At 42.3% G+C, this 26,878-nt stretch overlaps 1 protein-coding gene across 4 annotated transcripts; it reads left to right on the forward strand.

The window, feature by feature from the left end:
* The first annotated feature begins 820 nt into the window (after positions 1 to 820).
* Positions 821 to 26,878, forward strand: ppm1bb (protein phosphatase, Mg2+/Mn2+ dependent, 1Bb). Of its 4 annotated transcripts, none has more exons than XM_079660050.1 (6): positions 821 to 1,226; positions 13,939 to 14,781; positions 18,695 to 18,812; positions 19,292 to 19,403; positions 20,189 to 20,246; positions 21,900 to 24,689. In XM_079660050.1, exons 2-6 carry the CDS (start codon positions 13,951 to 13,953, stop codon positions 22,419 to 22,421), a joined length of 1,641 nt encoding a protein of 546 aa, XP_079516176.1. In that variant the 5' UTR covers positions 821 to 1,226; positions 13,939 to 13,950; the 3' UTR covers positions 22,422 to 24,689. The 4 variants fall into 4 exon arrangements, with proteins under 4 accessions (XP_079516176.1, XP_079516177.1, XP_079516179.1 ...); XM_079660051.1 differs by having other exon boundaries at positions 21,929 to 22,399; XM_079660053.1 differs by having other exon boundaries at positions 823 to 1,226; positions 21,889 to 21,983.

The raw sequence follows: 26,878 nt of genomic DNA on the forward strand, positions 1-26,878 counted from the left end.
GCAGCTCTACAGTCAATCATAGGGGTGTTTGAACCTATTGAGCTGCTAAACAAAAAGGCAGCAGTACTTTACAACTCAATAGAGATGCCACATTCTAATTGAAAGGGGTTACATCATGTAGTTAATTTATGAAAATGTGTTGGGACTTGAAGATAAAATGGATCCTTCAATTTCTAAACATCCTTGTCATCATAATTTATATTTAATAAGATTTCTTCCTTTGTGAGGTACTTTAAAAAGAAAATCATGTTTGATTAATCATTCAAACGTGCCCTGACAATATTTGGGTTACAGGGAAGGGAGTGTGGGAAACATACATACAACATTCTTTAAATAGTATCATTTCTAAAGAAATTACAGTACAATTGAACAATACTTGCTTCTGTTGGAGCCTCCCACTGGAGCCCTTCATGCACCCCTGCTGTACTTTCATTAGGGTTGCGATTGTTATTTTTTCCGGTGCACACGTGAGCGTGGCGACTTCAACACATGTGTAGAGGATGATTATGATAAAGTATTTTAATCTCAACCGTGCAACCTTTGATTTTATTTCTATTTGTATTCTCTAGATACCGGTTGCAGTTGATCTACTTCCACCACAGCGTTGGTTGAATGTTTTTATTTCAAGACTGGCCCCGCCTATCTAGACTTGCTTCAGCGTAAGCCAAATACGTTACGAGTGTCTTCTACGAGTGCATCATAGAACTTCGGTAATAGACCAATGAGAATCTAGTATGGCACAGGGGCAGAGCTAATTGACAGAAGAAGCAGCCAATTAACAGACGTTTTGCCCTGACGTTGTAACCAATCACCAAGCATATGCCAAAAATAACACCTCCTCTTGTTCAGCACCCAAAGTCGAAGGATAGCTCTGGCCTTTCAATTCAAGAAAGTGCTAGATTTGTCAGTGTTGTATAATATAACCAATTTTCAGTGTCCATATTTGTTTTGGATCGATCGGAATAGTCTTCATTTTATGTGAGAGACAGAACTGGCGTCAAACATGCGTAAAAATCAACGCTGTCCAAGCAGGGAACCACCGAGAAAGGAATTATCGCCGCTCATCTGAGGCCAATCTCGATTATTTTTGTCAAATAAGGAAACATAACATAGCTAGCTAGCGTACGTTAGCTTCGTAGATAGCTAGGTAACCGACATATCTTCACACAAAAGCAGAATCCAGCAGATAATCAAGATTGGATCTACATTCGCAACAGCAGGAAAACGTAAGTAGCATGCTAGTATGTGCGCTAACGTCATTAGCTTGAGTTTGACAAGCTGGGGAATTGCGTTGGCACCAACGACAGCTAACTGTTAAGTTAACATTAGCAAGTCAGCTAACGTTAGCTCATATCAACACATTAGCAAACTAGGCCTTTCCGTAGAGGGAGCAGTGTTAGGTGGAATTTAGTTCAGCATGTGGATAGTGGATTGGTATTTAAGACAGAAACGCATTTCCGAAAACAATCAAACGGTTCATGCAACATATATCGTGTTGTGCAATAACGCTTGTGTTGAATCAAACAATTGTCCAAATGAAATCTGACTTATCATCTGAAGTTACAAAGTAACTTAGATAACGTTAGCGCCAAGGCTTGTGAGGCAATTTTGAATGAAGCAAATTATTGCTTAACATATTTTTAACAGTTAAACGACATTTTGGCCTCCAGTGTTTAGTCTGGTCCCAAACGAGCTAATCTAGCATGGTGTAGGCTACACTAGCTATAACCAGCTAATGACAGTTTAGCGGACTTTGTCATATGGGTGTCAATGGTTAGCTATGTGATGTTAGCTTGGCCGTGTAATGGTATTCCTGACGATATAACAGTACATTTAAACAAGCGCACAGCCAAAAACTGATGTGAGAACTATTTATTTCATTATGTACCCAAATAGCGATACTAACGTCCACAATTTAGCGTTAAAATGTATGAAAAGACAGCATTCAATGCCAGTTGGATAGCTAACTTACTGTATGTTCTGTTGTGTATGCAGTGACCTTAGAGGGTAATTATAACCGCAAGCCCCCCTTGTACGTCTAGTATCTTTGTTGAAGCCCGTGAAATCAGTCCGTACACATTCAATATAATCTAAGCAGATAGCAAGTCATTTTAGTCACAAGCTGCTGGTAAGGTGTTTACAACCAGTCATGTTTTACTGCGGCAGCAGCACTGCTCCTCCCAACACTCGAGCCCTTCTCTACTGCTCATTATTTACCTATAATATAGAATATTCAATTGTTTACTTAGGTAAATAACAGTTCAGTTGGTATTGTGAAGCCGGAAAACTGTCTATAACAGCGACATTATAATAACAATAGAATGGAAACTAAACATACGTAAATATATAATTAGCTACTACTATTTATAGTTTCTACTATGTTTAAACTGTTACCATTGTTTTGTATTTTAACTGGTCAAGAATAGCTGTACTGTTCAAAGTTTGTTATTTATGCCTCAGTTGCCATAAACATAGCAATAGATATAGCTGTACCATCAGTCCACTGATGATACAGTAACCACTTTATATGTTATGTCTTTGGGCAATATACATATATTGCTTATATGCTATGCTCTATTAGGGAGGGGCGGGTCCATAGGCACAGGACAGCAGGGTTTGTCCTGAACATTAATGATTGCCCAAGCTCCTTATTTTCCTTCAGATATACAGCAGTATAATGCTACATAGTCAACTATAACTCTTGTTTTTTTATTATTTATGATAATTATATATATATATATATATATGAGAGAGCAGAAATGCCACAAGCAATGCGAACAGTTATCCTTCAACGTAATTTATTTACAGTTGGAACATTTGATATGACCTTAGATGATCAAGCCATTTTAAATGTTTCTAGTATAGAGTAGATGTGTCCTATAAGCTAAGGTTTATGATACATTAGCATTCATCATCAATTTTGCATTGTGCAGAGTTGAAATGTAGCCTTGCAGTCACCCTACTCACCTTCTCTAGTATATCAGATAGTGACAAGGTGCACAGGTGACCCTGTATATGACATCACTTGGTGTTGGGCTTGTGCCCTGCATGCTAGATACGGGAGGAGTTAAATAGCTGATAATCTTATCTGAGTCAGCAGTCGGTGTGTAAAGACTGAGGAGCAGATGGAACACAGTGTCAGTATGAGACTGAGACACTCAACAAGCTCATTTTAGAGTTTGACGGATCTTAAATGCTGTGACTTATGGAACATTGTCTCTCAAGATGCCTTAAAAATAATGTAAATCCCAATATGAGCCCACGTTGGCACAAATATTCTCACTGACAAGCTAGTTCAACCATTTGAATTGGAATTCATTGGTCTCATTTGCTAATGTGGGTTATTGTGGTAGGGTAAGAAGAACATATCAACATGAAGGCAATTGTGTAACTTGGAATATCAACTTTTGAGTTGGAGTAATTCACAGTTTCAAGCTTATCAAATATGTTATGCTTTTCCTGTCTACAATTGTAAACTTACTGAATAATACCTTTATGGTTTTTGACCAGACAAACAAGACATTCAAATTACCAAGTCACACAACTTGTCATTGAATTTATCACAGGGAAGGGAAGGATCCATAAATAATGCAAATAATTATTCCTGCAGACCTAATATATAGTTGCCCTCAGTAACTTCATATGCACTGCTGTGGTTTATGGATACCTGTTCTTAAATATTTGTTATTTAGAAGTTGTGATGATTTAGTTAAGTTTCTATTTGGTATCTTGATAAGACGGTTTATGTGTAAACTGCTGCCAGGATCGTAGCTGAAATGTTTCTTCTTAAAAATCCGAACCATCAAATGCGCAATTGCCTCTATAACTGAAGCAATTAGTCTAGTAATTGATGAGTCACTCCTCAGAAAAATAATCGATTAATCACTACTTTTTTTTTTAAATCAACGTATTTGCACATATCTGCTGGTCTCGGCTTCTCAAATATGAATGTATGCTGCTTTTCTATTGTTTATGCTATTGGAAATGTATTATCCTTGGGTTTCTAAGCTTTGGTCTGTAAAAACAAGATATTTAAAGTTTACTCTCAGACCTTGTGATGAGCCTGGATTAAATATCAAAAATAATACTAATCATACAAATAATCATCAGTTGCCGCCCTTGTTGTCTCTCCCTTCGTGTCGTACCATGTCAGACAAGTAAGTTGTGGTTGTAAATGTTGGTTCCTCCACTTTCTTGGCAGATGAGTGGCCCTTCAGATCTTATCTGTTGTGAATTACAAAAGTGAAATTTAAGTTCCATTATAAAACAGAATGACCTAAAAAAAAAAATAGATTCTTATTTTGCAGATATCCTCCTTGTCTTCAATGATCATTAGTTAATTTAGTTTAAGGAGGGTAAAACTTGTCACAATATATTTTTTGCATTTCTTTTTAGTTTCAAACATGTTTGATTTAATTACTTTAAGACATCTATTCGGTTGTTTTAACAACTTAATGTACACAATATAAATAGTTGCACTGTATAGACATACAAATACAGTTAATTCAATTGGAGCCAATATCAAATATACATCTTTTTGCACTGTTAATGTAAACAATAACCTTATGTCTTGCCTGCACTTTGATGCTTTTGTCACAAGGATGCAGAGATTTACCTATATCAATCTAGTTTTATCTAAGTAAAAACCTATTGATTGGCAGAGGAAACGAATGCATGAGAGCAAGTGTAACGATTGATTTCCATTGACTGGTATGATCCAGGAGTTGTATGTTCGACCTTGGAAGCACCCTGTGTCAGATCAGCGCACAAAGGACAGAAGAAGAAATGTAGTGGAAGTGCAAGCATGTTGGATCTTTGCACCCTTTTGTCATAAAATAAACGTATGGGAGGCAAGGTCAGAGTACAAGTTAAATTGGTTTCAGCAGTTAAGATAAAAGACAGCGTTAAATATGTAACACTTAAGAATTGTACTTTTTGAATGGACACAATAAAAAGGTGTGCCTTTTAGAAGTCCTAACTGATACACAGGGGATCTATTCCACTATATGAGCTGTGTTCCAATTTAGTGTTGCCGGCTCCAAAGTTCGTATTTCAAGACTGAATACGTAATAACAGTTTGATGAGGCTTTCCCATTCCAGAGGCTTCTCCAAATGCGGCTGTGAAATTGGACCCGGTGTATCCTCTGCAGTCCTCGCCCACTATCCTACAATCCACCCTGAGTTGGTGTGTTTAATGGTGCATTCACTAGCTCCTCCTCACCTTGTTAATAACGGGAAACATCACATATTCGTGTCATAATTATCAGGTATATTTCTTTAAGTGGTCGTCAGTCACCGAGTCCATAACATGGTCTGGATATGCAGCACCTGATTTAATGTGTAATTGTATCAGGTGTGAGGCGCCGGGCGGGTGTGGGGATACTCACAAGTCCCCGGTTGGGTGCTTCGTTGTTGGAGTCTACCCCAGTGGACGAGAGGGTTGCCTCCCTACGCCTGCGGGTTATGGGGGGGAAAACTCTGACTGTTGTGTGTGCTTATGCACCCAACAGCAGTTCAGAGTATACGGCCTTCTTGGAGACCCTGGAAAGAGTCCTGTATGGGGCTCCTGAAGGGGACTCTTTAATCTTGCTGGGAGACTTCAACGCACATGTGGGCAATGATGGAGACACTTGGAGGGGAGTGATTGGGAGGAACGGCCCCCCTGATCTGAACCAGAGTGGTGGTTTGTTACTGGACTTCTGTGCTAGTCATGGATTGGCCATAACAAACACCATGTTCGAACATAAGGATGCTCATAAGTGTACGTGGTACCAGAGCACCCTAGGCAGAAGGTCCATGATCGATTTCGTTATCGTATCATCGGACCTGAGGCCGTATGTTTTGGACACTCGGGTGAAGAGAGGGGCGGAGTTGTCAACTTATCACCATCTGGTGGTGAGTTGGGTCGAGTGGCGGGGGAAGCCTCTGGATAGACCTGGTAAGCCCAAACGTGTAGTTCGGGTGAACTGGGAACGTCTGGAGGAGGCCCAAGTTCAGGAGGCCTTCAACTCACACCTCCGGCGGAGCTTTTCGGGCATTCCTGTGGAGGTTGGGGACATTGAACCAGAGTGGTCGGTGTTCAAAGCCTCTATTGCCGAAGCCGCGGCGGGGAGCTGTGGTCTCAAGGTCCTAGGTGCCTCAAGGGGCGGTAACCCTCGAACCTCCTGGTGGACACCGGTGGTCAGAGAAGCCGTCCGACTGAAGAAGGAGGCCTTCAGGGATTTGTTGTCCCGGGGGACTCCCGAGGCAGTTGCAAGGTACCGACAGGCCCGAAGGGCAGCAGCCTCAGCCGTGGCCGAGGCAAAGCAGCGGGTGTGGGAGAAGTTCGGGGAAAACATGGAAAAATACTTTCGGGCGGCACCAAAGTTGTTCTGGAAAACTGTCCGACACCTCAGGAGGGGGAAGCAGGGAACCATCCAAGCTGTGTACAGTAAGGATGGGACGTTGTTGACCTCAACTGATGTAGTGTTAGGGCGTTGGAAGGAGCACTTTGAGGAACTCCTGAACCCGACAACTCCGCCCTCTATGTTAGAGGCAGAGCTGGAGTATGACGGGGGATCGACACCAATCTCCCGGGGGGAGGTCACTGAGGTCGTCAAACAACTTCACAGTGGCAAAGCCCCGGGGGTGGATGAGATCCGCCCAGAAATGCTGAAGGCTCTGGGTGTTGAGGGACTGTCATGGTTGACACTTCTCATCAACGTTGCGTGGAAGTCGGAAACAGTACCGAAGGAGTGGCAGACCGGGGTGGTGGTTCCCCTTTTTAAAAAGGGGGATCAGAGGGTGTGTGCCAATTACAGAGGCATCACACTACTCAGCCTCCCCGGGAAAGTTTACTCTAAGGTACTCGAAAGGAGGGTCAGGCCGATTGTCGAACCTCAGATTGAGGAGGAACAATGCGGATTCCGTCCTGGTCGTGGAACGACGGATCAGCTTTTTACTCTCGCAAGGATCCTGGAGGGGGCCTGGGAGTACGCTTATCCAGTCTACATGTGTTTTGTAGACTTGGAGAAGGCGTATGACCGGCTTCCCAGGGAGTCACTGTGGGAGGTGCTGCGGGAGTATGGGGTGAGGGGGTCTCTACTCAGGGCCGTCCAATCTCTGTACTCCCAAAGCGAGAGCTGTGTCCGGGTCCTCGGCAGTAAGTCGAACCCATTTCAGGTGAGGGTTGGCCTCCGCCAGGGCTGCGCTTTGTCACCAATCCTGTTTGTAATATACATGGATCGGATTTCGAGGCGTAGTCGTGGGGGAGGGGGTCTGCAGTTCGTTGGACTAAGGATTGCACCACTGCTTTTTGCAGATGATGTGGTTCTGATGGCTTCATCGGTCTGCGACCTTCAGCACTCACTGAATCGGTTCGCAACCGAGTGATAAGCGGCTGGGATGAGGATCAGCACCTCCAAATCTGAGGCCATGGTTCTCAGCAGGAAACCGATGGAGTGTCCACTCCAAGTAGGGAATGAGTCCTTACCCCAAGTGAAGGAGTTCAAGTATCTCGGGGTCTTGTTCTCGAGTGAGGGAACAATGGAGCGTGAGATGGGTCGGAGAATCGGAGCAGCGGGAGCGGTACTGCAGTCGCTTTACCGCACCGTTGTGACGAAAAGGGAGCTGAGCCAGAAGGCAAAGCTCTCTGTCTATAGCGCCATTTTCATTCCTACCCTCACCTATGGTCATGAAGGATGGGTCATGACCGAAAGAACGAGATCGCGGGTACAAGCGGCCGAGATGGGTCAAAATCCATAATTCTCTGCCTTGTGATAGGAAGACATTTATCATTCAATTAAATTTGATGTTACTGTAAAAGTGGAATTTTGGTCTGGAAACATATGGGTTGAAGCGGTCTTTATTGGTTCAGCAGTTTGATCTTAGGCACAGAAACCTCTCAGATTGTGACTGAAATAATATTAATGGAGATTTCTGGAAAAGGTTTTGATTTCATGGAGCAGAGGTTTGTTGTATTTACTTTTCGTTGTCCTTGTCCAAGCGTAGCTTTGCTCCGTAGTTCCTATCTGAAAGAAATTAAACCCCGCAACCAGCCAGCATGAGTTAAGTAAGACTGCAGAGAATGTGAGTCGATATTGAAATGAAATTATCTTGACATAAAAACAGTGTATTAGCGTATTATCCAATAGAGTGGTGAAGTCCCTCCCCTTTCTGGTTGACCTCCATGGGAGCTTATTTTGAAAAAATTATGTATTGAAGTCAATGGAGAGAGAAAGATTTATCTTTCGATCCCGTTTGAATTGTGCCACGAATTACACATGATGTTTGTCAATTTAAAAGATAATTTTGCAAGTCAAAAAAAAAAAATGTGTCGTAAAACTGTGAAGTAACACATTTGTTTGTGTAAAACGCTGAATGAACTACATCTCTGGTCTTGCAGAACAACACACATCACCAAGATGGCCGTCACTACTGTCTTGTCAACAAAACGATTGACTACCCTCACTTTCACCACAATGAAACACGTCCAGTAGAATGTCATGCAAAGCTGCCTGCCTGCCTGCCTTTGATTCTCTCTGAACTGCCTGGTATTTTTAATGTTTAATGTCAACCATTTGTGCAGATAGCATGAAGTAGAAAAGATCGGCGATCGCCGATACTATCGTTAGCATTTCTCCCCCGGGCTTAAATTGTGTATTATGATCTTCAAAGGGTTCACGAAATATGAATACTACTCTTACTGTTTAACATGTTGGGTTACTTAATGTTACTTCATATTAAGGCTAATAAAAATGACAAGGCTGTAATGCTAACTAACGTGCTAGCTACTAGCTAGGTAGCTAACTTGATCCAGCCACTCCTGGTCCTTTCATCAGACGGGAAGCGAAAGAACAAGCAAGACCCATTGCTGGTATGATAACAACCTGGTACTAAGCACACAGGCATCTTGTTATCTTATCTTAGCCAGCGCCATATAGATAGATTCTATCTATATGGCGCTGATCTTAGCTATCTCTTAGTGGAGGAAAACAATTGTGACATCACTTACGCGACTCTGGGATTTGTAGTCTTTCTAGTTGCGGATTTTTCATAGGCTTATATTTCAACAGTTTTACGAAAGACTGACTTTTTTGACATGGAAATTATTTTTTAAGATTGACAAACATCATATGTGTAATTCATGGCACAATTCAAACTGGATCGAAAGATACGTTTTCTCTCTCCATTGACTTCAATACATTATTTTTCCGAAATAAGATCCCATGGACCGGAAGTAGATGGGCGTGACTTCGCCACTCTATTAGCATAAGTTAGCAGGCTTGCTAGACTGCTTGCCTAATGTTCATAAGCACGAGTTCACTACACTATCTTCTGCAGTTTGTCCTGTTGCCACCCTCAGTCGGCTATTCTTTCAGGCCTACTTCAATGTCACAAGGCACAGGAAGTTAATGATTAACTTACCAAGAAACAAGTAACTAAAGCTTTGTCACAATAACATGATGAAAAATAGATGTACTTGCTAGCTTGTAAGCTAATGTAGCTAACTCTTGATGCTATCCAATTATGGTTGGACAGCATGTCATTATTTAGGGCTTTATAATTTTACGATATGCAGGAAACACAAACAAAATATTAACATTTATTGCTAAAATTAAGTTATCTAATATATTGGAATTTGCTAAAATGTGGATGCTATTTGAATTTTTCCATATAATGCCTTCATAAAGACGAATGAAAAGACATAAACTACGCTGCAAAGTTTTGGTGTCGGTTATCAAAAATATCTGTTTATCTTCTCTCTGTTTTTTAAGGGCTCCACACACAAAAGTGTGTGCCGGGTTTTGGCTCAGCTCCTGCAATTCTTCAAAATTATTTTGAAACACATCCTTAGTTGTTTTAATGAACATAATTCATTGCTAATCATTAAATAGCATATCTGAATATTACTTTGTACATTGTTTACATTTCATTCATCCACCTCATGAATGAACCCTATTTCTGATGACGATGTGCTTAAACTGTAAAAAACAGATTACACAGAATTTAAAATATAAAACGGATTTCATAGGGCCTTCATTAATAACCTGTATTTTATGACACTGCATGATGAACAGTTTCGCGTAAGATGCTCTTGTCTGTCAGCTTGGTAGCTTGTTACTCACTATAGTGTTATTTTTTTCAGTTATTCGTAAAAAGCAGCACCAAGGAAAACGGTAATACTCAACTAAATGTAGGATATGGGTTTGGCATTTTCTGGAGAAACACTTGAAATTACTTTAATTATATGTTTTAGGTAAAAAGCCATTAGTTGCGAACGTTCAGACTGTAATCAAATCAAAATCATATATTGATCACACCGAGCTGATTACTTCCAAATCAGCCCATCATATTGCAGCATACTGTATGTACTGATGTGCTGGAAGCTGTATGTTAACCTTGCTTCCAGGATAGCATTAACTTATTTGTGCACTGCTCTCACAGCGGCACTCAGGCTCTCTGCAGCATTATGTAATCCCCGACCTTCCACTTCCCTCTTCGTAGCCACAGTGGTTTTTGGCAGACGTGTGCGTCTTCGCATGAGGGGTTGTTGATTCTCAACCTGTGGTTCCAGCTCGGGTGACAGCAGTTTTGAGGGGGTTAAGTGGTTAGGAGATCCTTGTTTCAGTCTGATGTCTCAATGGAGATATTTCCCAGTGTATTTTTTACCAGCAGTGTAACAAAACAATTGTCAGACAGAGGAATCTCATAGTATCTGCATGTGTTTTTGCAGTCTGCATGTCTCCTTTCAGGGTCTGGCTGCTGCGACTGCTTTAATGGATGGATGATGCAACTCCCCTTTCCTCTCTCTACTGTGTGTGTGTGTGTGTGTGTGTGTGTGTGTGTGTGTGTGTGTGTGTGTGTGTGTGTGTGTGTGTGTGTGTGTGTGTGTGTGTGTGTGTGTGTGTGTGTGTGTGTGTGTGTGTGTGTGTGTGTGTGTGTGTGTGTGTGTGTGTGTGTGTGTGTGTGTGTGTGTGTGTGTGTGTGTGTGTGTGTGTGTGTGTGTGTGTGTGTGTGTGTGTGTGTGTGTGTGTGTGTGTGTGACATAGAGAGGGGGATGTCGCTGAATGAAGCTTAGCCTGGATGTTTGCCCTGCAGGGTGGGTGGTTGCTAGGCAATGGCAGTGTGTTTGTTTTATTTTTAGAGAGAATCACTGCTGGTGAACATAACAGATTTCTCTTTCTATCACACACGTATGTGAACACACTTTCTTACCATACATGAACATATAGGTAATTGTGAATGGCAGAAGCTAGTGCTGAGAGCTTGATCGAGGGAATCCTGTTCATTCAATCCTGTAGCAGAACGGCAGGAAAAATGTGAATGGCGTGGCCCGATGCCCCACCCTGGACATGAAATCTAAACCGGCCTGGCATATTTATAGAGTGCCTTTTTCTCGCACATAGACTATGACACTGCACACATGCGCATAACAAACATACACACATAGGTTCCTCCTAAACCAGCTGAAGTCACTCCTTGCATGTACCAGCCTTTTTTGGGCACATGCCTGTCATGCCGTGTGTGCACTCGTGGGAGGTAATGCAGGGAGAGAAATCAATATGTTGAAAAAAAAGACATGCTCAGAGCACTTTCAATATATATGTTTTGCTTTTATATTGATTTTGAGATCTCATGAGCTCTAAACCAGCCAACCAATACATACTGTAAGTAGCTTTCAGAAGCAGTTGATGACATTTAGGTCAGAATTGATTGGTATTAAATATAGTGCAGGTCATAAAATGCCAAAGATATGGTGGGGTAGGGCTGTGCATGAGGTTGAGGCTGCTAGGGTCTTCAGGTACAGTTGCTAGTAACAGTAGACAAACAAAAAATGTCTGACCCGATGAATGAAATACTACTAACATAAAAAACTGTAAACGTTGCAATTTTAGGGGCCTTTTCATTTTCGTATACAAGAAAAAGCTCTTCAGTCAATTGAAGGCTGATACAGATTAGTTATCTACATTGAAAATATTTCCATGTTCCTCAGTCAAAAGCCTCTGCCTCATTTGAACAGTTACCTGTGTCTAACTGGGTAGATCAAAATATGAATACATTATTCTATATTTAACTAACTTCAGTAGCAATTCATTCAAGCTCTGTTAGCTTGTAGCTTGCAACAAAACAGTGCAGGAGACTATGTTGGTCAATATATTACATTCAAGTGCTCCTTCCTGTGGTGCACTCTTATCATTTGTTGTCTGATAAGCCTTCAAACTCATTGGTCTGCCACTCAAACTGGATTTCCTGGAATGCATTTGATTGTCGAAGAACAAAAACATAGACAGATGAGTTCCCATTCAGCTCTGCAGGTGAACACCTTGCTGATTCAGTAATGTGAGGTCCTGTCAACAAATCAATGGTACTAATAGTTTTAGTTACCTTGTGCTCAGAGTAAAAGAGGTTATGTGTGCTCACAGAAGCTTTACTGCTGCAGTGTAATCCTCAGCTCTGTGGTTCCTCCTTGCTATCTTTGACCCCATTTACACGGGAACGTTTGCGTTTACGTGCCAAATTCGTATTCAAAAAAGTCTTCCGTTCACACGCATTCGGCTCATTTAACGTGTCCGTTCACACAAGACCACTGGGAACGCTGTAGTACATATGCCGGGCCTGTAAGTGGCGCTGTACTTCCGCACGAGACCGCTCGAAAGCGCTGGAGACGCTTTAGTACATATGCCGGGCCTGTAAGTGGGCTAGTAACTTCCGCCACAAAATACACCAAAAGCAGCGAAGAAGACCCCTGAGCATGGTTGCCATGGTTGCCCTTCTGTTTATGACCCGCGGTGGATTTAGACATCTGTAGCATGGTCGAGCTATAGATTTTGCACTAACATTTGTAGCATGGTCGTCAGTAGCAGTAGCAGTAGCTACTGACAATAGCTACTGACCATGCTACAGCAGTGAGCAGCAGAGGTGGGGCTATGGCAGGAAATGATCGTACACACAGAGCCGTTTGGCCCCCCAGAGCATTCCGGTTGCAGATCTATCCACCTTGGGACCCGTTCTCGTTTGCGGGGTCCGTTTCCGCGGTTCTGTTATGGCCTTGTGTGAACGAATACGCGAGAGAAAAGTAGCAGATACAACCCGTTTAGTTCTCGTGTAAACACCGCCTTTGTCTTGTTGTTGGGCTCTCACCATTCCTTGAGTAGTTATAAGCACTCTGTAATCACAGAAGAAAGGAACCTACTGAATTACTGACACTAAAAACTGCAGATTTGCAGAGGGATTTATATGATGAATACAATTTATGATATGATCTCTACTGGCATGTTATATCTTAAACATGAAATAAAAATGATTGATGATAATTATGTGAGAAAATAATCTGGATTTAGTCTTAACTATTTACTATTTCGACTTTTGTAAATCATAAACACATACAATATCAACTACAGTTATGGTAATGCTTTCTTCCCTTTTGGATTTTTTCCCCTTTATATTTACAGTCAAAATAAAGTTCAACATTAACTAAAACATTTTTTAAATGAAGTTAAGAATTGATATTGCCTACACATACACAAATTATCGCTCCGACCAATACTGACTTAAAAAAAGATTTTCACGCTTATTTCACTCGCGTAACGCATGCTAAAATCAAACACTGGTGCAGCCATATTCTGAGGCTGTTTGGTTCAGTGTAAATAAATAAAAGACAGCATAATGGTAGACCTTCCTGACTGGAGTATTACAGATTTTGTGTAAAATATGTTACTGTAATGGTATCACTTTCTAAATGACTTCAAACCTAGATGAGTTTTTCTGGACAGCAACATAAACACCAATATCTAATATTATAATATTTATCCATTTATTGGTCTACCTCTATTACTAACTCTGTATAAAGTGAGTAAATGTATGCTACAGTAGTGCAATGAAAGTATCTTCTTTGTCCTAACTAGTGATGGTGTAATCTTAATCCTGTATAAACCCTTCTTTTCCCTTTGTTAATAGCTATAGGCAGCAATGGGTGCATTCCTGGACAAGCCGAAGACGGAGAAGCATACTGCCCACGGTGATGGCAATGGGCTGCGCTACGGCCTGAGCTCCATGCAGGGCTGGCGGGTGGAGATGGAGGATGCCCACACAGCAGCGGTCGGCCTCCCCCATGGACTCACTGACTGGTCCTTCTTTGCTGTCTACGATGGCCATGCAGGCTCCCGGGTGGCCAACTACTGCTCCGGCCACTTGCTGGAACACATCTTGTCAGGAGGGGCCGAGTTCAGTTCAGGATCCGGCTCCGTGGATGGCGTGAAAGATGGCATCCGCTTGGGCTTCCTTAACATTGACGAGTACATGCGCAGCTTCTCCGACCTGCGGCAGGGCCTGGACCGCAGCGGATCAACGGCCGTGTGCGTGTTGCTCAGCCCGACCCACCTCTACTTCATTAACTGCGGCGACTCGCGGGCCGTGCTTAGTCGAGAAACCAAGGTGGGCTTCTCCACCCAGGACCACAAGCCCTGCAACCCCCGTGAAAAGGAGCGCATCCAGAACGCTGGCGGCTCAGTCATGATCCAGAGGGTAAACGGCTCCCTGGCTGTGTCCCGGGCCCTGGGGGACTACGACTACAAATGTGTGGATGGTAAGGGCCCCACGGAGCAGCTGGTGAGCCCCGAGCCCGAGGTGTACGTGTTGGAGCGGGCGGCCGAAGGAGACGAGTTTGTGGTGCTTGCGTGTGATGGAATCTGGGATGTCATGTCCAACGAGGAGCTGTGTGAGTTTGTGCGCTCTCGACTCCTGGTGTGCGATGACCTGGAGAAGGTCTGTAACTCGGTGGTGGACACCTGTCTGCACAAGGTAAGTTTTTATTCCTCAATATTTATTTATTCTATCTATGTACATTGTGGGTGAAGGTCTATACAATGTAACATGCTTTTTAGCTTAGTCTTTAAGCTAAGAGCTATTGAACATAACTTAGATTGAAATGCCAATATTAAGTTGGATAGTTGAAATCCAGTGTGTGTATGGGAGTCGGGCCAGAGGGTTCCCGAATAAAAGCAAAGCATACAGTGTAGCAACGGCTCCAATGACAGGCAGGTGCTTTGGTGAAGGTCAATAAGGGAAGATAGATTTATCTGAATGCTTCTATTAATTGATTAATTCTAGCCATTTGCAGTAATATAGAAAAAAGTGTCATGATGAGGTTGTAGTTTTACTTCAATTCGGTTTCAGATACCTCTTCTGCATATTAAATGTGTTCATCATCAGTTTTGCCTCCTATTCTTAGGATTTTGAAAAGAACAAAATAAATAAACATATATTTTCAAAATACAACTTAATATACTGGAATACATTTTGAAAACCTGCATCAGAAGATAACAAAATTGGCTAATGTTCTCTCTCAGAGAGAGATCATAAAAATCTGATTATTAATAATGTATTATTGCTTTCAATTCAGTCCCTCCCTGTTGGCTTTCTTAGCTATCGATCCAAACAAAAGCACAAATTGCTTTTTTTACTCAGCTGAGCTCATGCAGCACTCCACATCTTGGACTTTGCCTTCCGAGTGTCACCTATTTTGTGTCTCGAGTACTCCAAGAACCAACTAGTGCACAGCAGCCTAGTTATTTTTACTTTACTGGATGGGTAATCTCAAGTAACAGCCACACGCTGTCATAAATCTCCTCTGCTGCCACTGCCTTTTGTGATGTGTGTGTCACTGTACACATACTGTAAGCTACTCTGACCACATTGACTTTTACAAGGCAATCACAAGGTACAAACATTGGTTTAAAGCAAGAACTCTATCTTGTCACTAACTGTTTGTGTCACATAAATGCCAATTAATATGTTGTTCATTGTTCAGGAAATTGCTACCAGCCATAGGCCGAGCTTTGCTTTTTCTATAATATGTTTCCATTTGAATAAATTCCATAACATTTAGAGATTTTAAAGGCCATAGAGTGGGGAAGTCACGCCCATCTACTTCCGGTCCATGGGACCTTATTTCGGAAAAATGATGTATTGAAGTCAATGGAGAGAGAAAACTTATCTTTCGATCCAGTTTGAATTGTGCCACGAATTACACATATGATGTTTGTCAATCTTAAAAAATAATTTCCATGTCAAAAAAGTCACAGTTTGTCAAAAAACTGTTGAAATACAAGACTATGAAAAATACGCAACTAGAAAAACTACAAATCCTCATGTCATAACTGATGTCACAATTGTTTTCCTCCTAAATATAAGAGATAGCTAAGATAACTTTAACAAGATGCCTGTGTGCTTAGTACCAGGTTGTTAACATACCAGCAATGGGCCTTGCTCGTTCTTTTGCTTCCCGTCTGATGAAAGGACCAGGAGTGGCTGGATCAAGTTAGCTACCTAGCTAGTAGCTAGCACGTTAGTTAGCATTACAGCCTTGTCATTTTTATTAGCCTTAACATGAAGTAACGCTAAGTAACCCAAAATGTTAAACAGTAAGAGTAGTAGTCATATTTCGTGAACCCTTTGAAGAGTACTGTCACACCGGTGTGTGATCATTCTATAATACACCATTTATGCCCGGGGGAGAAATGCTAACGCTACATTAGCATCGGCGATCTTTTGTACTTCATGCTATCTGCACAAATGGTTGACATTAAACATGAAAAAGATCAGGCAGTTCAGAGAGAATCAAAGGAAGGCAGGCAGCTTTGCATGACATTCTTCAGGACGTGTTTCATTGTGGTGATAGTGAGGGTATCTAATCCCTTGTTTAGCAAGACAGTAGTGACGGCCATCTTGGTGACGTGTGTTGTTCCGCGAGACCAGAGATGTAGTTCATTGACCGTTTCACACAAAACAATGTGTTACATCGCAGTTCTACGAAACTTTTTTTTTTTTTGACTTGCAAAAGTATCTTTTAAATTGACAAACATCATATGTGTAATTCGTGGCACAATTCAAATGGGATAGAAAGATAATCTTTCTCTCTCCATTGACTTCAATACATAATTTTTCCGAAATAAGGTCCCATGGAGGTCCACCGGAAGGGGAGGGACTTCGCCACTCTATAGTGTTGTCACAACTTTGGCCATTTCACTTCAATACTGTGCTCAAACATTTTTGACATTCCAAACCATTTATTAATACTCAGGGGAAGAATTATGAGCGGACTAGTAACAGATATTTTAATATAAATGCTTTCACCACCCTTAATGGTCTGTACTGGACACGTTACTCTGTAGATATAAAAACACCATAGCTGTGTCCCTATTCAGCGGCCGCATCCTCCTGAGGATGCATTCGGAGACCGCATACGTCACTTCCGCCAAACGAAGGCTGTCCCAATTTAAAAAAAAGACAAGACTCCTCCGAATGCGGCCCGCATATACAGCCTTCTTTCCCCAGATTTAGAGGATACATCTGATGTACACTCCGCGGTCTACCATATCCCAGGATGCAACGGGTGACGGTGACGAATGAGTTTTAAAAAAATATATATGGCTTGTAACGTCCCATCAACGGCTACAACGGTTTCAGCTGGATTCGTTTTTAAATGTACTCACCCAAATAGTAAACGACATGAAAGAAAAGTAAACCTATTTAATTTGTGTATTTAAATATACGGGCAATTGGAGATTTCTTCTTTATATTACATGTAAAATAATATGAAGTGAAAATATTTCTAAACCCTGTTTGGTTTTCATATTGTTGGGATTCATTATAAAGCTAATTTATTTATTTAACTGCTTTTGTTATACAAATCTTACTGCAACTACTTTGTTTTGATAGGGAGCAAGGAGCAGACTGCGCAATTTATCCAGATGCGCGGGGAAAATGAAGCCCTCTTCACGGGGGCCTGTTGCGACCTCGGGAAAATAATTTAAACATAACACCAAAATAAGTGCAGCTAGATCTGACTCCATATTGAACAGTTTTGAAAACAGTTTGGAAAACAGTTTGAAAACAGTTTGAAAATATTTTGCCTGGTGTCAGAAATTATTACCGGCACTTGTGACTGCAGCTGGTTGCTAGGTGACGGGGGCGGCAAAATGTAGGGGTAACTGCCGGTGACGTACAAGGACATGCTCCGTAGACCGTCTCATTTCGCAGTCCGCGGAAGACCCAAGCTGGGTCCTCCGCGGGCTGCGAGCCTGGGTCCTCAGGAGGACCCAGCCTCTGAATTGGGACACAGCTCATGTCTAAACTTCTTTCAGCAGGATGTTTACACTATTAGTTTTTTTCTTCTCCTGTTTCTATGAGTAACGACACTAATGGCTTGTTGCCTAGCATTTATTTTATTTTATTATTTATTTTTAAAACAAAACAAAAGGAAGAAAAATTAGGAACATTGGGACTGCCCAGTTGACTTGAACAGTTATAAACATACAAATAGATGACACCTCTACTCTCCTACCCACTGTACAAAAGTGAAGCCAAAATATCCCAGGAAGCATATGGAAGCTGACATCTTTTGACATCATTTGGAGGCAAAGCTGTCGCAGTAGTGATTGAGGGGCTGGAGCAACAATATTGAGGTTCCGCCCACTCAACTGCACGGGCCAATCACAAGCCGAACATGACCTCAGCTTGTGAGTGCGAGCAACCTGGCAGCTTACGTTAGCACCACGGTATCTGTTGGGCCAGAAAGCCACAAAAAATAAACAGAATGTTGGTATTAACAAAACAAAAAAAATCTCTGTATAAATAAGAAAAATACAATTTAATTTGTGGACAAATTACTATATCCTCTTTTTTTCTTTCTCGTCCTCTCTTCGTGCCGCAGGGGAGCAGGGACAATATGAGTGTGGTGCTGGTGTCTTTACCCGGAGCTCCCAAGATCTCAGAGGAGGCTTTGAAGAAAGAAGAGGAGTTGGATAAGTACCTGGAGACCCGTGTTGAGGGTCAGCACACACACGTCATGCTCACTCACAAACATGCATTATTCATAATATTCTGTAGGGTACAGTTACAAATTAGTCAGAAAGATTTAGAAAAACGCTATGGTCTTGGTACTTGATCATATTCTTTTGGCACTGTTAAGGAATATTTCAGTAATGTTTATCTTAATACGGACTTATGTGCTGTATTTGTGGTAAATTATTATAAATTGTTGGAGTTGTACTTAAATGCCCACATTGTTTTCTGGGCCCAGCAGTCTTTCGTTGCCTTCTTCAAAAAATATAAAAAAAAAAAAGTGATGTGCTTGACCTGGGCAAAATTAACATTCTTTAGGTAGCATAACAAATATTTTAAATCAGTCACACACACACACACTGTGTTTTTTCCAGCACCATGGAGGATTTCTCTGACAAAGGTAGTGTTTTATCACCTACAACATAACCTCTCGCAAACCCCTGGTGCCCTTTGTGTTTGTGTGCAGAGCTCCTGGGGAACTGTGGGGAGGCTGGAGTCCCTGACCTGGTGTCTGTCCTGAGGAGCATTGCCTCGGAGAACATCCCCAACCTTCCACCTGGCGGAGGCCTGGCCAGCAAGTAAATACACAGCCTGGAACTGCATTAAACTACATCTTACTCACAGAACATGTTCAAATGTTATTGGCCTGTCGACATCCATTGTTTTGTGACAGATACTTTTACAAACATCTATCTTCAAGATATTGCACCCTTATTTACACAGAAATCCTGTGTCAGGAGTGACAAACACTTCATTTGTATAGCAATTTGAACATGGTTACAAAGCGCTTTAAAAAGGGACATAACAGACAGGAAATAGATTATACAATAACAAAGCTGTAAAAAAAAATACTTTCATTATCAATGAATTCACTTTATTCCTATTTAATCATTTTATCTAAAAAGTGTCAAAAAAATCGACAAACCTGAATTTATTTAAATGTTATGATCTTATTGATGCATCACTTTGTTTACCGATTGTCTGATTATTTTTTAAGTCTACACATAGAGCTGAAACAATTAGTTGATTCCCAAAAAGTCGTTAATGTCACTTTTCAAGCAAAATTATTATGAAGTATTGTTTACTTTCCATTGTCCTACATTCTGTCAGACAGAACATATGTGGGTTTAGCTCTGTTGATCTCCTCCTCAAAACACTTACCTGTAAAGATGTATGAAGAGATCCTGTAGGTCTATTTATACATGAATAGCGGATGCTCAAGTATCGACTCAGCTGCTTTTTTAGTTCCATTAAAGAGTGAATCAATACACATTTGCAAAGAATGAACAGAGACTGTTTGTATTACGTTGGGAGTTGTCCTCTCCTCTAAGCAGCGAGCTGTGTGCTGTTTGTGTGTTTACAGACGCAGTGTGATCGAGGCAGTGTACAACAAGCTGAACCCTCACAGAGAAGAGGAAGGGGTGAGTTGATCTCTTTAAACCCCTCACCTCTCAGACCTTTCACCCCCGCCCCCTCAACATGTAAACGCACACAGGCCCAGACAACGACACTTTGTGTGTGTGGGTGTGTTGGAGAATGAATGTGATTTAAGTGTGAAAGAGGGTGGAGGATAGACTTGGCAGAGTTACCTTGGCAAGCCCAGTGAAACTCATTTGTCTGCATTCCGTGTCAAAAGGCATCGAAGCGTCGTGGTCGATCTTGTATTTATCATTGGAATAGTATTGTATTAGGACCTCCATTAAGCTCATAAACTCCTCAGCAACAAATGCCCACAAAAACCTACTGATGACTTTAATAGCTTTTCAAAAGACCCCGCACATGTTTTAAGACATAATAATACCGCTTGGAATCAAGTTATGTGGAACTACCGGACACAAGATGTCTCCTGCTTCACTGAGCAGTCCATTCGTTGTGCTTTTACAAGGAGGCTTCAAGTTTCCACATCACACTTATGTTCAATTAACAGGTTGGTACATGTCTAAAACGCAGATTCAAGGTGAGCACAGAGAAACGTTCCTTCTTAAGCAGACGAAGGGGAAAACAGACATCTGCTGTAAAACTCTGCACAAACATTGCGCGTTGAATCTTAAGTTATTATAAGAAAAACACTTTTCTGATTGCGCAGGGAATGGAAAAATAAAGATAAGGATAAATATGTTGCTTTTTTCTAAAAAAAGTGGCTAGCTGAAGCGTACAGAGGATATAAAGTATGTCCAGAAAGCAAGACCATCGCTACACGTGACTATATTTTTCTTGTCTTGGATAATATAATTAATCTTCATTACATTTCTTTAGGAAAACAACCTACCTGGGCAGAAATAGGCAAATCACACCACCAGCATCGAAATCATGTCATGTTTATTCAGGAAAACTCTATAAAGATGTATCGATTTAGAACAATGCTATTAACATGACTCGCCCATGATAACTACAGTTATTCTGTATGTCATTATTATTTTAGTTACACTTGGCTAGAGATATGGCTTAATTGTTTAGAAAATCTTAAGATTGTGTATCCTCACTCTGTGACAAAATGAAGGACAGATGCTTAACACAGTCACCTATCCGATCTCAAAGAATCAGGGCTTGAATATAAAATAACAAAACAAACAATGTACAGTTCAGAATCACGTTAGAGAAATAGATGCAAAGGCCACGGGGACAAACGGAGCTCAGTGTCAAGTTTTAAACGGCGTGGAAGTGTGAGAGGCGAGTTTGTGTTTACGTATGAGTGTACTTGTCATATTAATATCGGTGGAGTCTTGACTTGCAGGCTCTTGTCTCTGGGCTGTGTGCGTGCTCCCCCCCCACCCCCACCCCCCCCCCCCCCCCTCCTCTGTTACACCATACAGCGAATATCACAAAGGGTTGTTGGTCACAGGGTCAGAGGCAGCGTTTGCATGGGCTGGTCCGACTGGTGCAAGAATGTCTCAGACGTCGTCACGCTAGTGTGTAGCAGATAATTCTGTGCCAATGATGTGAGTTTTGTTGCCGTTGCTTGTTTGTGTACGTGTGTGTGTGTGTGTGTTTGTGTGTGTGTGTTTGTGTGTGTGTGTGTGTGTGTGTGTGTGTGTGTGTGTGTGTGTGTGTTTGACCGTGGAGCGTGCCTGCAGAGTCTGACCCCTGGCGCGTGTCACCTCAGGCCTGTGCGGGGGGAGAGGAGGAGAGTGAGGAGGGAGGTGGCAGCACGGCGGCTCATCTGCTGGAGGCTCTGCGGCAGTTCCGCCTGCACCACCGGGGGCAGTATCAGTCGGTGCTGGAGGAGTCCCTCGCCACCTACACCCTGCGGGGGGAAAGCGCGGCGGAGGGGGCGGGGGAGGGAAGGAGGACCCCCGGAGACGGCGACAACAACGGCCAACAGCAGCCCGCCTCCCCTCCCTCTCCCCGGTCACCCCCACCCTCACCCGCCACTGCAGAGCCGGAGGCCAGCCAAGATGCGCCCGCCCTCGAGTCCGACCCCTCCTCTGACTGAGCACCCCCCCCCTTCCAACCCAGCCCGACCCCAGAGCCCTAGTCAGCTGTGCTACGACCTCTCCTCCTTCCCTTCACCACAGAACTTAAATGGACACATCGGCCTCCATCATGGTCTGCACAACTACAGCTACCATGCTCATGAATATTTCAGTATATTATAATGCAAAGGAAATAAAAAAACGGCCCTTCTGTCCATTCAAGTTCTGTCTCCAAGCCACTTGCATACCTTCCTCCTAATGAGGGCTCTTTTCTTTTGCCTCCCTCCCCTGTCCTCTGACCGCCTCAGCTTGGACTCCCTAAACTTGCCAGACACTTTTACACACTGATGTTTAGACATTTAGGAAATAATCAATAACAAATTATTATTATTACATTAAAAAGTGACTGCTGAAGCAAAAAATGAACTTTGCACTCCATGGCCAACATTTTACCAGTAATGGCTTCTGGCTGATTCCCCCCCTCCCCCGAGCCTCACCCCCCAAACCTGCTTACAGTGGACGTACTGACAAAGAAAAGGCGAGGAGATCTCCAGCTGTGTTTCAACACACTGCACTGTCTCCAGGCCAACTCCCTCTACAGACTCAGAACACACTTTCTTTTTCGTTTATGTATGTATGTGTGTGTACGTGTGTCTGCAAGGGTTTGAGTGAGTCCAACCAATCATCACTACTGTAATTTCAAAAATAAATTTGGTAGTGGGTGATTATTGATTGTTAGCCCGTTTATCAGCTCAGCGATGTTAGGTTGTTCAAACCAGTCCGGATACAGGAAAACCGGGCAGTTAAACCACAGTGGGACACTTGTAGTTTGAACGGCATTTTATTTAGATCATTCCATCACCACATATTCCTATTTCCACATCACCACATTTATTACGCTGCCTCACAACCACATAAAGGTCAAAATATGTTCCTGTATATGTCAGTAAAACTCAAATAGGTGACTAAATGTTTGTTTAAATGAGAATTAGGCTTTAAGTACAGTATAGAGCCACGCTACTGTAGCAACCCTCAAAGGCTGTAATGCTCATTACACAGCGGAAAAGTTACCTGTTGGAGGGATTAAATTAAAAAAGGGTTTAGTTTGTACAGTGTGTGATTTATTGCTCTACATCGTGTGACATGGATCAACCTTTGTACTGGCTGTGTCATCTCTGTCAGTGTTAGCTGTAATACTGTCAGCAAATCCTAGCCTCTGTTGGCATAGCCCTGTCCCAGAGGGAAGCTGTGCTCTTAAATGCTGCCTGCTCAGGTTAGGAATGAGCCCTTAATGAAAACTGGGGCACATGTTGATGATCCCTGCTTTATCAGAAAACTACTTTTTGATATCAGTTCTTTAGCTTGTGAGCTTGGGATGAATACTAATGTTAGCATTGGTTACATGCTTTGATTAGCATTCATCTCAATGCACAGTGCAGCTATTCTGACAAGGTTCATCTTTAAGAAAAAGCAAAATTGTAGAACTGAACCTGAGGTCAAGGGACAGTTCCCCCCAAATTATAACACATATTTCTCCTCTTACCTATAGTGTTTTTTAGCAATAAACATTGTTTTGTTGTAGACTTCTGTTGAATATAAAGGGCCCAACAATTCCTTTGAAAAAAAACTCAAGAGCAATGTATCGCTCTAGTTTTATTTCTACAAAACTAAATAAGTTTGTATTGACTAACAAGGTCACAATTTTCGAAAGAGTCATTGGTGTTGAGTTTTTCAAATGTTTTTGTTGGAGGGACCGCAGATATCGTCACACATAGAAAGTCACTATAGATACTAACTAATCATGCTTCAGGTAACAATATGTTTGTTTTTTTGACTACATACTCAGGCTCACACGTTTTTCCCAACACATGGCTAACGTTACATCCCTAAAGAGTCATAGCTAGCGTGGCTAAAACATATAGCATTTAACCCCACTGTAGGCTTAATGGGAGAGAGTTGTGTACCTGCGCTCAGTTCTCTGTGTAGCTGAAGTTTTAATGAAGCAGGTTTTCATTAGGTTCCCACTGTTCATGCCGACAGCCGCTGGTATGAACCCTGGCAGGATGTGTTTCAGCTTGATTAAATCCCACACAAAGTATATTCCATTCCTCACAGGTTATGACAACGTCTCTTCAAAACAGCACAAGTCTTTCGTCATTGTGAAAGTTAGAGAACAGACCGAACCTGCAGTGTTCATTCTTCTGTGATAGCAGCTAGAGGAATGTTATTGACAGTCTGTATAAAGCCTAGCACCCAGTGTAATGCATGCACTGCACTTATCCTTACAATATCTAAGGCACTTAACTATAGGAGGGGAGGTTATGCTAAACACTGCGCGTATGTATGTATGCGTGTTTGTATGAGTTGTATTTGTATGTGGTTACGTGGGCCAAATGAGTCCCACACACTTTAAAATGACAAATGAACAAATAAAAATGGTTTGAGGTATAATGCTATGATTTGTGTCCAGTGTGTGTAAGAGTATCTCTCTGTAATCTGAATGTACTGCTGTCCCTTTGTGTCTTGCACATGTTTCAAACCTTACACATGTGTAGATCAGGGTTGTGATTAGGCATACAATAATCATATTCTCCCTATCAAAATGTGTTTTATGTCGCCCAAGAAATCTTCAGATCCCAAGGTAAAGTGGAGGCATTTGATTGAGGGCTGTAGTGTCTCTTTCTATACTGAATATGCTGTTATTGTTTCTGTGTAGAAGTTCTAGCAGAAAATAAAATCCTCACCTTCTCGCCCTCCTCTGTCAGCTTTTAGCTCCGTAGCCTCGACCCGTAATTTCATCTCAGCTGCTTCAAAGACATTTTAATCTGTCGTCTCCATTAAAAGAATAGCAGCAAAATAAAAGCCTGCCGCTGCATTGCATGAGCTGGCGGCGACACGAGCGGAGGGGGAGCTGCGTAGACTATAGGGACTCTCCATTTCTCCCCCCCTGTTTTTCAGTCTGACAGTTGGCCTCGTGATTCTCCGCAAGGTGAGTCATCAGAGGTCTGGGATCTGCTTGTGTTAACGTACAGGCTGGGCAGGGGAATGTCACTGTCTTTCACCATTATCCATTCAATGTGGGTAGATAAGAGGGGCAGCGAGGTTCAAAAATTGCCATTGTTTAAGGGCATCAGGAGCAGTGTCTCTACTTCTGTGCGCAGTGAAAGACGCAGCAACAATACAACTAACCCACACCTCCCATCTTTTTCCTTTTTCACTCACTCAGAGTGCCGGTGAGCTGGAAGACCCCTGGTAGCCGTGGAAACGACCCCCCGTCTCCTCCTGGTGATCGGTGCATCCGCCCAAAGGAGGAGTGTCTCTCCATTGCGCCATGTCTTTCTCCACTAAAAAGAGGACATGTGGTGTGTGTTGGAGTGCGTGAGTGTGCGTATGTTGGTTGTGCATGTGTGTGTGTGTGTGTGTGTGTGTTTGCAGCAGTGGGACAAAGACGACGACGACAACAACTACACACACATGCATACTGCTTTAAACCTGGAGGAAAACAAAAAAAAAATCACTTTTCAGAAATGTCAAGATTTTATGAACTGAAAGCATTGTGATGGTAGAGATTTTTACCATTCAGGTGTATTTCTTTGTTTGTTTTTTTGTTTTCTTGAATGTTGACATTGAACACATGACTTCACAATGACATGAGGACCTATAATGTGTGTGTGTGTGTGTGTGTGTGTGTGTGTGTGTGTGTGTGTGTGTGTGTGTGTGTGTGTGTGTGAGGGAGGGAGTTTGTGTGTGAGTGCTTTTTTTTCTTTTTCGGAGAGGGCCAAGAGAAGACAGACGGTGGATAAAGACTTGTGATTCTTCTTCTCCTGGACTTTTTTTCTTTATTGTGCTACTGGGTCTAATATTTGCCTAACACCATGCTTCTCCCCTCTTAAATGACACACACACACACACACACACACACACACACACACACACAACCATTAAAAAAAGAAACAAACAACCCAAACCCACCCTCCACTTCCATCTGTGTATTTGATGTGTGCCGGCTTCGCAGGGCACTGCATGGGGACTCTGGTTCCACATGTACAGCTTCGGGGTTTTTCTAGTCGACCCGGATTCGATAACCATTGGTTGAGACTGACTGAACCCGAAGGACCTCTGCACTCTGATTGGCTCCTGCCGTGTGAGAAGTGGAAATTATTTGGATTTTTTGTTGTTGTGTATGATACAACTAGGATGACGATGATAATCATGATCGGGGTAAATGGGAGGTTATCTTGTTCACTGAAGAGCCGAGTGCAAGTGGGACTCATGGGGGGGGGGGGGGGTGTTGTATCACTGGTTGGACTTCCTGTAGAAGGAGGGTAAGGGCAGGAGGGTGGTGGGTCAAAGGGGGCTTCCCTACCTCCCTCCCCACCTTCATGGTTGGAAATGACACATGACGGCAGACTGTCTTGACAGAGGAACATTTTTTTTTTTTTTGTAATGTCCATGAGGTTACTAGCTGCTCGCTATGTAGAGTGAGTGAACTCCCTGTTTTAACCCTGTTCCTGGTTCTCAGACTGCATTGGTAATGTTTGTATTGCTGTTGTTTGATTGCACTCATATTTGATTACAGAAAGCGTCTATATATGAAATAAAAATACCTGCCAAGGATCAAGTGGTGGCTGCTGTTTTAA

The sequence above is a fragment of the Notothenia rossii genome (genome assembly GCF_949606895.1).
Source record: "Notothenia rossii genome assembly, chromosome: 11".
Taxonomy (NCBI): Eukaryota; Metazoa; Chordata; class Actinopteri; order Perciformes; family Nototheniidae; genus Notothenia; species Notothenia rossii.